Genomic DNA, 13,219 nt, shown 5'->3' with positions numbered 1-13,219 from the left:
ATACTTTATGTATTTAATCTCACTTTATTAACCATTGTCTTTACTGCTGACCTTCGGTGACCCAATTTAATTATACTAATAATAAGCAAAAATGACTTTAGATAAATATCACATTTGTGTTTCTTCAAGTAGTTGGCTGCATCCGAAATCGCATACTCTGAGTTGATTCTTATTTTGAATAACTTTGCAAATAGGTACTTAAAATCCTGACGTACTACATTTGCCTATATTGTCATTATCATAAGACCTGCCAGCATCAGTTGCATCACTTCACTGCCATTCACAAATCCTTTCTTGTTGCCTCATGGGATAGTAAAGTGTACACTTTCGGTCATCCGAGTACTTTTTACAGGCTATACAGGTGTGAATTTGCATTTCCTAGGCTGAGGTTTTTTCATTTCTCTTTTGGTGTGAAATAGCCTTTACATTTGCCAAAAATAGATGTTTTTTTTGTTATTAAAAAAACTAACAAGCAATACCAGCCCAGATGAAAAAAAGTAATATAAAAGTAACGTAACTCATTACTTTCTATAATAAGTAACTAAGTAATGCAATTATGTAATTCACTACTTTTAAAACCATCTTTCCCCAACACTCCTCTCAGTATAACATATTTGAGTGTCTTTTTACACCTGCCTTGTTTGCAGAGGCTATTTACTCCCACCTGATTGAGTCAGACAAAATTACAAAATAAATCCCACTGGTAACCAGATCAGTGGCATGGAGAGTAAGGCAGGTTGCGTTAACTTTCGACCCAACTGACCCAAGTTCGTGTTCTGAACTCATTCTTCTCCCTTTTCCCACCGAATAGCAGCTCAGAGAGGCATTTATTTTAAAGCTGCCGTCGGCAACATTTTTTTTATCATATTCAGTGAAATCGACACTATAATCCGACAGACCAACATAAATAAGGTGGTTTTAGAAAAAAACCCGAGCTTCTAACTCCACCTGGAGCGTGTTATTTGTTTTGCAAAAATCCACCGCTCCCGGATCATCGGGTCCAATCAGCGCAGGGGGGTGTGAGATCTGACTGTCGATCACAGGTCGTGCACACACCACAGATCCCACTCCCCCTCGCGCACGTTACAATTAAATGCACACGCCTGAAGTTCGCGGGGACATAGTCTTCATCCGAGACTTGTATCTCGCTTTCAAAACACTAACAAATCAAATAAGCTCATTTAGAGTATAAATGACGTTAGCAATTGCAATCTATGGGTAGATTAGCCAGGGCAGCATACCTCCGAGTACTCCATGGTGTTGATCGATGCTGATGAGACGGGCGCGTTCACAGAAAATCTGGTGCACACGCACTGACGAGCACGAACTCGATGGGAGGGTATTCGTTGATAGTGGGGGAGGGGCATGAGAGTTGTAAACATTCAAAATTTTGGCTAAGTCCACTCAGTCTTCCAGGGTTGCCGACGGCAGCTTTAAATAAAAATGAAGAAAATATATTTGAAAAGTGAAAATAAAGTGCCTTGGGTATAAAGTGTTGGGTTGAACCTGCTTTTCCTGCATCCTGTGCTTTTGATAGCCGAATGGCAGACATCAGTTAAGTATGAAAGCACCTTAAGTTGCTTTTGGAGTGTTATCTAAGGGCTGGGACACAACAAGGGCTAGTTTTTGCAGTGTGTTCCGCACTTCGGCTTTAGTCGGACTTCAGTTGGCTTTATTCTGGCCGGTTGAGCATGTTGGTTAACTGGTTAGCTTTGTAAACCTGTGCACGAAAAGAAAAACGAAAGTGACAAAGCAAGCAAACGCTGAAGAAAAGTGGGCACACAAAGAAGGTGCTTATAAATTTATCTACATCTTTATATTCCAATATGCAAATATTTTCATAGCGGCATGGCCATATGTAGCCCAGTTAATATAAGTGAAGACAAACTGATCAGCATGATTCATATTCAAAATGATAAGCAAGCGGTGCTTTATTTACAGTTTGTATATTCACATTCCTAGTTCACGTTCCCTTTTTGAATGAATGTACGTGCTTTTTGGCCGTCGGCTGTAGTTTTTGAAGTGTGTTCAAGCACAACTTTTTTTGCCCAGACACAGCTGATGTGAGCTGTCACAACCGTCGGCTTTCATCGCTGCTAGTTCTTTTACCTAGATTTGGTGTGTACCAGCCTTAAAATGACAAAATAGTAAAAAAGTCAGCTTTTCTTACACTCACTTACCAGCATATCACCCAGGATTATCTATATTTTTCAGAAGACCTTTAAAATGCTTTGTGAAGTGAGCTTGGTTCATAAGTGAACAATCAGTTCTTTCACATATCAATAAAGAAGACATTGTAGTCTAAAAACGGGTTACTTTCGGTGCATTATCACCACTTTCACAAAGCCAGTGAAAGCCTACACCAGAAATTAACTTGATATTCATTGAATAGGTATGAAGAGTTTGGCTAAATTTCTTGTATAGTGCAGTTTGTCATGAGATGAATCGGCTAAATGTGATTATATCAAACTTTTATTATTCTGATCCATTTTATACTGTTTCATCTATGTATAATGTATTTTATGTCTAGGTATACATTCAATTTGCTCTTACTAAGGTTGTTTTGTTCTCCGCTGCCAGTGCGGTATTTGTATGTGTGCAGCCTCCATGTTTGAGGAGCCTGTTGATATCCCATGTGGTCACGAGTTCTGCAGAGCATGCTGGGAAAGGTGAGCGTTTTCCTTATTAGAGCCTTTCAGCATTTTAGTCACATTACAGTCACTGTCAGTTCTCACTACTGCTCTATTATCATGTAACACTCATATGTACGTTGTCCTTGGCAGTTTTCTGAATCTGAAGATCCAAGAGGGGGAGGCCCATAATATCTTCTGCCCAGCCTATGACTGCTTCCAGCTGGTTCCTGTTGAGGTCATTGAGAGCATTGTGTCTAGAGAGATGGACAAACGTTATCTGCAGTTTGACATCAAGGTATAATTACATGATCAGATGCACATTAGTCTGAATTATGTGGATAGATGTCATTGTAATTGTATTATTTTGTGAAATCGTGAGTTAAACATGAGGATAAATTAAGAAAAACAGCAGTCAGTCAGCATTCGGCCAGAGTTTTGATTTAAACCCAGTGATTCTGCCTTCATAGCTGGTTTTACAGTCACACAGAGCAGTTCTCAGTGGAGTTTTATGGTTAAATGTCATTGTGAAGTCAGTTCGGAACGGTGGAACATTGAAATGGGAGCTGAGAGGATTGAAGTAACTGTAACAATGGCAGCTCTCATCTGAAAATGTCTCATAATGACACTTCTCTTGCTGGGGAGTCCCAAGCCTTTCATTGTGTTGCCATGGTGATGTTGACTCTTCCACAGGGGTGTCTGCGCCCTTGCAGCCATTTTCAGGGTCCGAGTGTACTGACGGACTTCTGGAGCTGTGGGTAAAAATTAACTTGCATCCCGGCATCATGACAAGACTCAGCAAATTAGTTGAACCTTAGAGGACAACATATTTTAGCTTAGTTCTGTTCAATTAACAAAACTTTAAGGCAAATTCAGAAGATTGGGGTCAGTAAGATTTTTTTTTTTTGAAAGAAAATCAAACTTTGATTCAGCAAGGACACATTAAATTGATCAAAATTGATTGAAAAGACGTGCAAAAGAAGCTGCACAACTTTTTTTAACATTGATAATAATAATAAGGAAATGTTTCTTGAGAACCAAATCAGCATATTAGAATGATTTCTGAAGGATCATGTGACACTATAGACTGAAACTTTGACAATAAATACATTAAAAAATATATCAAATTAATGCAGCCTTGGTGAACATAAGAGACTTCTTTAAAAAAAAAAAAAAAATCTTACTAACCCCAATTTTTTTAAACGTTAGTGTATATTACTATATATATATAGAGATTTAAAAAGATTTATTTTTGGATTTATGCCACTGAGGTGGGAGAGAGAGGGGGGCGTAATCGGGAAAGGACCACGAGCCGGGTCTTGAACTCTGGTTGCTTGGTTGCAAGTGAAACCATGCTACATGTTGGAATTCTACCCATGAGGCCATCACGCATACATTTATATTAATCTGAAGCCGTTTAGCTTGGATATTTGCAATGTAACATTTTATAGATTTTATCTCATCTAGCTCTTTGTATCTCATAATTTAGCATATATTTATATATTATTACTCATTAAACAAAAATATTTGACTACTCAATGCTGCATTTGACCAATCGGAATCAGAGAATTGCAGAGAGCCACGTAATAAATGAATAAGGAAATGTTTTATGTTTTAAATGACTCCTTTACTTGCTCTCTCCTCTGTTCTTCCTTGCTCCTTCTTTTTACTTCTTTTTCTGCTTCTCCATCAGGCATTTGTTGAGAATAATCCTGCCATCCGGTGGTGCCCGCGGGCTGGCTGTGATAGAGCAGTGCGATTGGCCGGGCAGGGACCAAGTGGCAGCACCTCTGACCCACTCAGTTTTCCTCGCCTCCAGGCCCCTGCGGTGGACTGTGGAAAAGGCCATCTCTTCTGCTGGTCAGTGCCAGTCACTGATACAAATCTCTTAAGCCATAGTTCCAGAAGAGAGAATTTATGATTCTGAACAACTCCAGTTCACTAGAACATGATTTGTAGGGCTCATATTCAAGAATGCGTGTTTGTATTGTGGCGGGAGGAGCAAACGACAGACACAGTGTCAGGCCTCGGAGAGGCATTTATTAAAATAAATAAACATAAAATGTTCAAAAATGGGGAAAATAAAGTGTTAAATTAAAAGGGGATCTGGTGTCCTCGTCGTGCCAGGGAATCGTGAAGGATGGGTAGTGAAAGATGGGATGGGTCCAGGTAAGGGGGCGGTGTCTGGCGGTCGCACGCGCTTCTCTCTGTTTTGTCTGAGGCGATGCACTCGGTATCGCGCTTGTCCTCTCTAGGCCCGGGCAACTGAGGGGCATAGCGGCCCGGCATCCTAGCCCGTCAGCAGTGTCACGCATGTTTAGGCTTGGGTATCGAGTATCGAGTATCGACTGGAACCGGGACTAGCTTTGCGATTTTCCCGGAATCGTTCAAAAGTTTAAATTTCGATTCCTAGTTTCGATTCACAGTCCGCCGACCGGAAGAAGAAACCGCTGTCTAAGTCATTTCTAGCCCTATTCTGAACTGAAGTAACTACTACATAATCGATTTCAAACTGCCAAATGTTAACTCGCTGACACTTTAGTTAAACATTTGTAACGTACACACGGCATTTGTAAATGCGTGTACAGCACAGGTGTAAGCGTATATTGATTGTTATGCTAAACTGCGAACCGACACATTTTATGAGACGCTGTGTGAGTTGCCTTTTTAACTCACACAGCGTCTCATAAAATGTATTCAGAGCAAACAACCCTGACGTTAAACCTTAAAAACGTACATATGATGTTTTCTTATTCTTCGGTATCTTGCAAGTTGCAACCATATTCTCTCGTCCTCTGCTCGTCCGTTTGAAAACTGCGCGCGATGCCGGCGAACGTAAAAAAAAATATATTCATGAAAACACATTTACGAGCTGCCAACTCTCACGCATTTACCGTGAGACACACGCAATTGACACTTCTCACACCACACATCCATTTTCTCACGCACAATAAAATCGTGAAGCAAAGAGGACACGGAGACCGACAGACTAGACAGAGCAGTTACTTTGATATACAAAAAAATCTCAGCTCTCAGATTCTGTCAATTTTATTACGAAATTCAAACAATAAATACCGTTTTGGCGCTTGTAAATGTGACGCGACAGATCCCTAGCGCACGTGAACCGATCATCTCGACTAGCTAATAGTAAATAAACACGAACACTGTTGAAAGATACAGTAGACTACAACTTACCTAACTGTATATTCCTCATACATAATATCGATCAATCAGTGTTTTTTATCAGCGTGAAGAGGTCAATAACATAGCTGGAGAACAATTATGTCATATTTACCTCAGGAAAGAAATTGAATGAACATATAGGCTGTAGCACATAGTTGGCAAGAAAAAAAGAGCTATAGAGAGTATTTTGCTAAATATGTGTACTATATTACATATTTATTATATTTGTACTTATATCATTAAATAAAGTTGTTATTATAATAAAAATAAAAAAAACATTATATTTAATTTGAGTTATTTTTAACCTTAAATAATACTGCCAGCTGATAGGGCTCTCTGTATGTTTACAGCATTAGGGGAGTTGTTTTTTTCTTGAGAAAAATTAACGCCTATCTTGAGTACCTAATATTTATCCAAATGAGTCAATTTTAAATCAAATCACAATAACTGAATTGAAATGAAATAATAAAAAAGCGTAGCTTACCAGAAATTGTACCATGTAAACATTGTAACATGTTGTCACTAAACCTAATAAAATTCAGTTTAGTAACTAAAATGTTAGTGACAATCACATACAATACAATACACTTATTGTGATGCAATTTTTTTTATATTTCAATTGATGGAGAAGGTCAGACTATTTCCTTCAGAAAGACCGTTGGTTAGCTAGCTCATTTAAAATGTCAAAAAAGTTGTTTAAAATAGATTTGACATTTATATTGTAGTTGAAAACAGCCCTGTGAGAAATTCATAGTAAATTTCATAAAAAGTAAAAAGTTCATAGAATTAAAATTGATCTAAACTTTTTTGACCCTGCCTCTTAAAAGAATCGGAATCGAGAATCGTTAGGAACCGGAATCGAAACAAGGAATCGGAATCGGAATCGGAATCGTTCAAATTCAAACGATACCCAACCCTACGCATGTTTCTCCATTCCGGACCACGGGTCCGGCGACTCACATATTGGAGGTGCGGGAATCCCTCCGCGCTCCTTTCCTGGACCCACAAGGACACCAGTGAGCATGCACAGGGAAGTGACCGGTCTCTCGAGGAGAGGCACGCTCAGCATTTAACAGCGGCGGTTCACACACCCCCAATTCTCCTCTTCAGCGCCCCTCCTCTCCAATCACACCGACTCCAGTCGGGAACCTGGCGAAGGGCGGTAAGTTAAGGGATGGGGTGGCGCTGGTTACTAGGGAGAGGCAGTCGATCCGTCACAGTATGTATGTTCTGCTCGCAGTGATCTCTGCCGATGCAGCTGGCTGTGTTTCTCTTCCCCACAGCTCTGGTCCTTATGTCCCCAACACACAAACACATAGACACATACACACACCCACACAGTGGGCTCGTATCTCATCACTGCCTGTGCCAGATCTGAGCATTATATTTGAGTCAAAACACCCTCCTCCCTTTCTCATACACAAACATTTCATCTGTCTGAGTGAATATGGATTGAATCTAATATGGAAGAGCATTCCCTAGGCTGAAGCTGTCATTTAAAGGCATTTGCGGTCAACAGTCTGCCAATGTTGTTTAATAGCAGTGGTTCTCAACTTGTGGGTCACAGTTCTGTTCTGAGTGGGTCGTGGATGGCAGGAAAAAACAGTTCTAAATGTTAAACTTGAACAGTCTCCTGAAATTGGAGGGTAAAGATCAAAAAATGTTACGTTACTCCATGTTAATATGTTAGCATAGATTAATCTTTTGCTCATTTTTGACACCAATTTATCCCTAAAAAGCCATTCGTCCAACAACTCAAATACATTGAACAGAAATAAGATATTCACTAGAAATGGAATTTCCCTTATACTTGGGCCCGACATCATGCTGGTGTTTCTCTTCACAGGGAGTGCCAAGGAGAGGCCCATGAACCATGTGACTGCAAAACTTGGAAGATGTGGCTTCAGAAAGTCTCTGACATGAAACCAGAAGAATGTAAGCATGTTTTCCTGTATTCTTTGCAGTAACCACCCAGATACATTTTCTGAAGTGCTGTTCCTACCTGTCCAAAAATGGTTTTGGACCAGCAGCATCTTTATTTCTGTCTTTTTCCATTTCAGTGGCAGGTGTAAGTGAGGCGTATGAAGATGCTGCCAACTGCCTGTGGTTGCTCACCAACTCCAAATCTTGTGCCAACTGCAAATCTCCCATTCAGAAGAATGAAGGCTGTAACCACATGCAATGTGCCAAGGTTATTTGCGTAATAACAATAATAGGATTTATTTATATACCAGGTTAAGTATGGGGCGGAGACATGGAGTTTTTCAGAGGTGTAGAATGCAATGAGTTGGTGTGAAATCTGGAAGTGAACAAAGGGTCAAACATGATACCAAGGAATTTTAAAAGGGATTGTCAAAATCTTAAATCAATATGGCCCACTTAGTTTTAATTCTGCTTTAAAAAAAAATAAAATTCTCTGTGCTGCTGAACAAAATGAGTTGGGAGGGTGTGTATCAGAACAGGTGGTAAAAAAACAACAACTCATCAGCAAAGCAGTTATAAGTAAGACCATGATGGCTTGTGATTTGACGAAAAGAAAGTTTATAGATTATGAAAAGGAGAGGGCCAAGAACAGAACCTTGGGGGACACCTTGACTGGGGGGTTATGTTTCTCAGTAGAGTTTAAATATTATCTTCCAATAGGAAGTAAACCAGTGGGGAATTGTGCAGACATGGCTGTGAGCCAAGAAAAGTGTAAATCAAGAAGACCAAAAAAGTGGAACTTTGGATGAAAACCTGATTGGAAGGATTATTTGAAAGCGCTGAATGTAAGCTTTGCCGCTTATCATTATGGTCTTTCATTTTATATCATAATTGAATGTTGTTGTAAAGATTAAGATTTGTTTCTAAAAGTTCTGCCTCTGCAACAGCAGGTTGACGTTGAATCATTTTAAGAATAATAGATGAGGAAATCTTGATAAATCTCTTTGATTAAAGAACAAGAAATGCGTATATGTGCCTTAGGATGTAATGCTTTACTGTAAATTCAATCTTGATCATCCTGCAACAAGGTTACTAAACAGAGACTTTGCAAATACTAGCACTCCAAAAATAAAAAGTGAGAGAGATAGTCTCCTAGCAACACACATAATCCCTGCTGTCAGAATCCCACAACTTCTAGTGTGCCTCCTGCTAGACTGATAAATGCATTTGCTAGTGACATAATGAAAGTTGACTAATGGTTTGTTTTAGCATAGGTGTTATTAATAAAGAATGTTTGTGTGTCTGTACAGTGCAAGTATGATTTCTGCTGGATCTGTCTGGAAGAATGGAAAAAACACAGTTCCTCTACAGGAGGATACTACCGTTGCACACGCTATGAGGTCATTCAGCAGGTGGAGGAGCAGTCTAAAGAGATGACTGTTGAGGTACACATTATTTACTCATGGTGCTCATGCCTTTTAAATTAGTTCTATACATTTAAAGCACCACACAGATGTAAAGGGCTTTATTTTTTTTATAAACATTATTAGATTAATAATATAATTTTTAATACTGAATAAAGAAAAAGATCTCACTAATGAGTATGCCTGCACTTTACACACTCTTAAATATTATTATTGTTATATAATTATTTGCAGGCAGAGAAGAAGCACACCAACTTCCAGGAGTTGGATCGCTTCATGCACTATTACACACGCTTTAAGAACCACGAGCACAGCTACCAGGTAAAAGTCTACAAAGATCAGCCTGATTTTATGTACAATATTTGACTAAACACAACTATGTCTTGTTCACAATGCAGCTTAGTCTGGCCAAGTACTGCCTTGACTGGAATAGACCGTCTGATCGTTTTTGTTTTTACATGCTGTTTATCAGAAAAAGATTATACCTTAATAATAGACTGGTGTGAAACTGTTAGTTTTATCAACCCCAGTGCATTAATCATGACTTTTTCTTGGTGACTAGTTAAAGACCCTGTGTGTCCTTACTCACAGATATTGCATAAAGACAGCCTATCAGATTAGAGCTTGCCAGATCATGAAAGTTATTTTCCAGTTTTGTAGAATATGCGGTCAGTGAGCAGAGTTTTGGCAGTCTGTGGACTGACATTAGATCTGACATGATGGTCTTTATTTTAAAATAGTGTATCTGTATAAATCTGTATTACCCTGTCCTACAGCTTGAAGAACGCCTGCTTAAGACGGCCAAAGACAAGATGGAGCAACTGAGCAAAGTTCTGAGTGGAAGTAAGATGCAAAACCACACTTGTATAATTTTAATAAATTATTTCCAAGCCATGTTAATGCATGGTCAACCTTGTGTCCTTTCCCTTTGTTATAATTTACAGACTGGAAGTACAGTGTAGAGAGTAAACTTCTACATTTAGCAGCAGTTGAAGTTTAATACTTGTAGACTTTTGAAATTATATTTTAACTCCTGTTTCGCATTACTGTGTTGTTGCAGGAGAAGGAGGCCCTCCAGACACTACTTTCATTGAAGATGCAGTGCACGAACTACTTAAAACTCGTCGTATTCTCAAGTGCTCTTACCCTTATGGGTTCTTTCTGGAGCCCAAAAGCACAAAGAAGGAAATATTTGAACTTATGCAGGTTAATAACACAGATGCTATAGTCTTTGGATATTCTTAACGTGTGATTTCTGAGTTAGTGACAACACAGCACTCTTATTTTTCTTGTTAGACTGACTTGGAAATGGTGACTGAAGATCTTGCACAGAAAGTCAACCGGCCTTACCTCCGCACGCCTCGGCATAAGATAATCCGTGCCGCCTGCCTGGTGCAGCAAAAGAGGCAGGAGTTTCTGGCATCTGTGGCAAGAGGTGTGGCCCCCAATGATTCACCTGAAGCCCCTCGACGCAGGTAAGAGCCTCTTCCCCAATGCCTCTTCTTCAAATAGTTTAAATAAAAACTGCATTTGTAACCAAGAATGGCGATATTTTAGAAAGGCTGCATTGCCTGCAATGGATAAATAGCTTTTTGGCTGTTGGTTAAAATCTGGTTAACATCCTGTCCGTGCAACACAAATCTATGCGTGTGGCCTAGGTGAGGCCATCCTTAAAAGTATTATTGTTTGCCGTAACCCAACCGACCCTGTCAATTTAGGATTTTATTAATTCATTTTATAAAAAATGTTTTAGTCCGATCGACTTGTCGGTTGTTAACTTGCGTTAAGAACGACCGATTTTTTTTATTTTTACTCTTCAAACGACTTATACAAATGCAATAAAATGATATTAATTATATTTTAGTAAGTATTGTGAATATAAATTGCCCATAGGCCTACATACAAACGTAGGCTACGCTCTTTCTTTTAAATAAAAACCCGTGGCGTCATCTATGACTATAAGGGCTGTAGGCTATATACGAAATGAAACCGAAATCACGACACTCAGGGCCACGAACCTGTGTCGCGGTGTGAGAAGGCAGAATCGCGACACACCCCTTCCACTCCCAGAGTTATCCTTCCCATCCAGATCCAATGCTACCACATCTTTACATTACTATTGGGCAGTTCCAGCGTTATGGACGTGACATTTGCAGTCAAAACTTGAAATATAAATGATCAGAAAATACGTTTAATACTAATATATTGAAACGTCTGTTTATACTCCCTTAATAAAGGAGTCCAGACGTTAGAAAAATATCAGTATACACATGCCTTTTATATTTAATATGAGAGAAGTACACTTAAGTTAAGACACAAAAAATCTTTAACTTTTAGGTGGTAAAATATGTTTTAGTAATTCTATGAATTACACTGCGCAAACCAAAAGTAATATACCCACCGGATGAAGAAGGTTGGCTCTCCACAGAACATAATTCATTTTATTTTATTTTTCGTGTTCGCATTTATGAGGAAGAAACAATGTTACGGACGTGACCGCTCTGAAAGCGGCACTACAAGACTGCTTTAAAACTTTCACAGAGATCTCAAACAGGCATTTAAAACACCAAATATTAAGGATTGGAATATCAACCAAAATAATATTCGATGATTGATCGAAAATCGTATCTCTCCCCCCACATGCTCACCGGCAAGACGCTCCGACATTACATTTCTCTGTAGCCCTGTAGGCTAATAGGCCTAGCCTATGTGTTGTAGCCCAGTCATTAAAAAACGATTTAGTTTCATATTCATGTTTAAATAAAATAATATCTTTTTTAAAAAATTTGATGTTGATTATATGAAAAGTGAAAAGCATGAATAAGATAAGATGATCCCGAAAATATCGGGAGACAAATGGAGTGGGCAGACATGATTTTGACCACTTCATTAAGTTTGTTTTTGTAGAAAACCTTTCTTTAAAGTGACTTTCGTTTTGTATTAATTGTATCTTCATTTGAATCAATGTTTCATCAACCAATTGCCTGGATTTAATAAATAATAAGAAAATATAGCAGGCAATATAATCAGGACACGGAGATCTTTTTCTAATATATATATATATATATATATATATATATATATATATATATATATATATATCTTATATATATATATATCTTTTTCTAATATATATATATATATATATATATATATATATATATATATATATAGAAAAAGATCTCCGTGTCCTGTATATATATATATATATATATATATATATATATAGGAAGAGTTGAGATGCAAAAGCCTCTAAGTGCCATTTGAAATTTTCTTCTAGAATGATCATTTTTATCAAGCTCGTATATTTAAGTTCAGTAATTTCACTTAAATTAAATAAATAGTTGTTAAAGCTTTTTATTTTCTGTGTCATTGTGGGATAAAAAGTTGTGAAGCAGTTTTGTTAATATATTATACGCATCTAAAAATCTTTTGTCCACCCAATTAATGCCATATGATGCAATCAGCATAGAGGACAAAAGCAAAATGGGAACCTTTGAAACTGTATTTAATAAAAAAAAAAAAGAATAATAATGAAGATGTGTCATGCCACATTTGTAGTCTTCACATTTAAAAAAAACTATATGAAAACAACATAAATACAGGGTACATTTCTAAGAACTTACCGTGTGTTTTAAACTAGATTTTTAAAAGACATGGCAAACTCATTTCTATGAAATGAAAGAAAATAGGGTCGATTTTGATTTAAGTATTGTTTTTCAGCACTAGCATTGTATTTCCCAAGAGCTGCTTTTCCTTTGTAACAGAACTACACCTGCAGCCTAAAAATGTATAGGATCACATGGAACTTCATTCTTTTTTTGTTTACGTCCACAGTTTTGCTGGTGGAACATGGGACTGGGAGTACTTGGGTTTCGCCTCTCCCGAGGTAACTGTTTTGTTTTGCTTGTTTTGAGACTTTGGCCATAGTTTGTGTAAGAGTGTCTTTGTTAAATGTATATTTGTGGCCAACTTAGTTTGTGAAGGGTGCCTGAGGTTTTGCCAGTGCATACCGGCCTATAGAACAAGATGTAGTCTTGTTGCAGCAGTTGTGAATGT

General features: G+C 38.1%; 1 protein-coding gene across 2 annotated transcripts in view; it reads left to right on the top strand.

The window, feature by feature from the left end:
• ankib1b (ankyrin repeat and IBR domain containing 1b) overlaps positions 1-13,219 on the top strand; it is a 47,171-nt gene that overhangs the window by 27,138 nt on the left and 6,814 nt on the right. For both annotated transcript variants that reach the window (XM_082149970.1, XM_082149969.1), the window contains exons 7-17: positions 2,581-2,669; positions 2,784-2,928; positions 4,324-4,490; positions 7,660-7,748; positions 7,874-8,004; positions 9,047-9,181; positions 9,395-9,481; positions 9,937-10,003; positions 10,221-10,366; positions 10,457-10,635; positions 12,998-13,049. In XM_082149970.1, coding sequence (XP_082006096.1) covers positions 2,581-2,669; positions 2,784-2,928; positions 4,324-4,490; positions 7,660-7,748; positions 7,874-8,004; positions 9,047-9,181; positions 9,395-9,481; positions 9,937-10,003; positions 10,221-10,366; positions 10,457-10,635; positions 12,998-13,049 — 1,287 coding nt within the window. The remainder of the gene's footprint in view (positions 1-2,580; positions 2,670-2,783; positions 2,929-4,323; positions 4,491-7,659; positions 7,749-7,873; positions 8,005-9,046; positions 9,182-9,394; positions 9,482-9,936; positions 10,004-10,220; positions 10,367-10,456; positions 10,636-12,997; positions 13,050-13,219) is intronic.

Source organism: Leuciscus leuciscus (assembly GCF_965113295.1).
Source record: "Leuciscus leuciscus genome assembly, chromosome: 20".
NCBI lineage: Eukaryota > Metazoa > Chordata > Actinopteri > Cypriniformes > Leuciscidae > Leuciscus > Leuciscus leuciscus.
The sequence above is the reverse complement of the archived record's forward strand: the minus strand, read 5'-3'. Positions and strand labels throughout refer to the sequence as shown.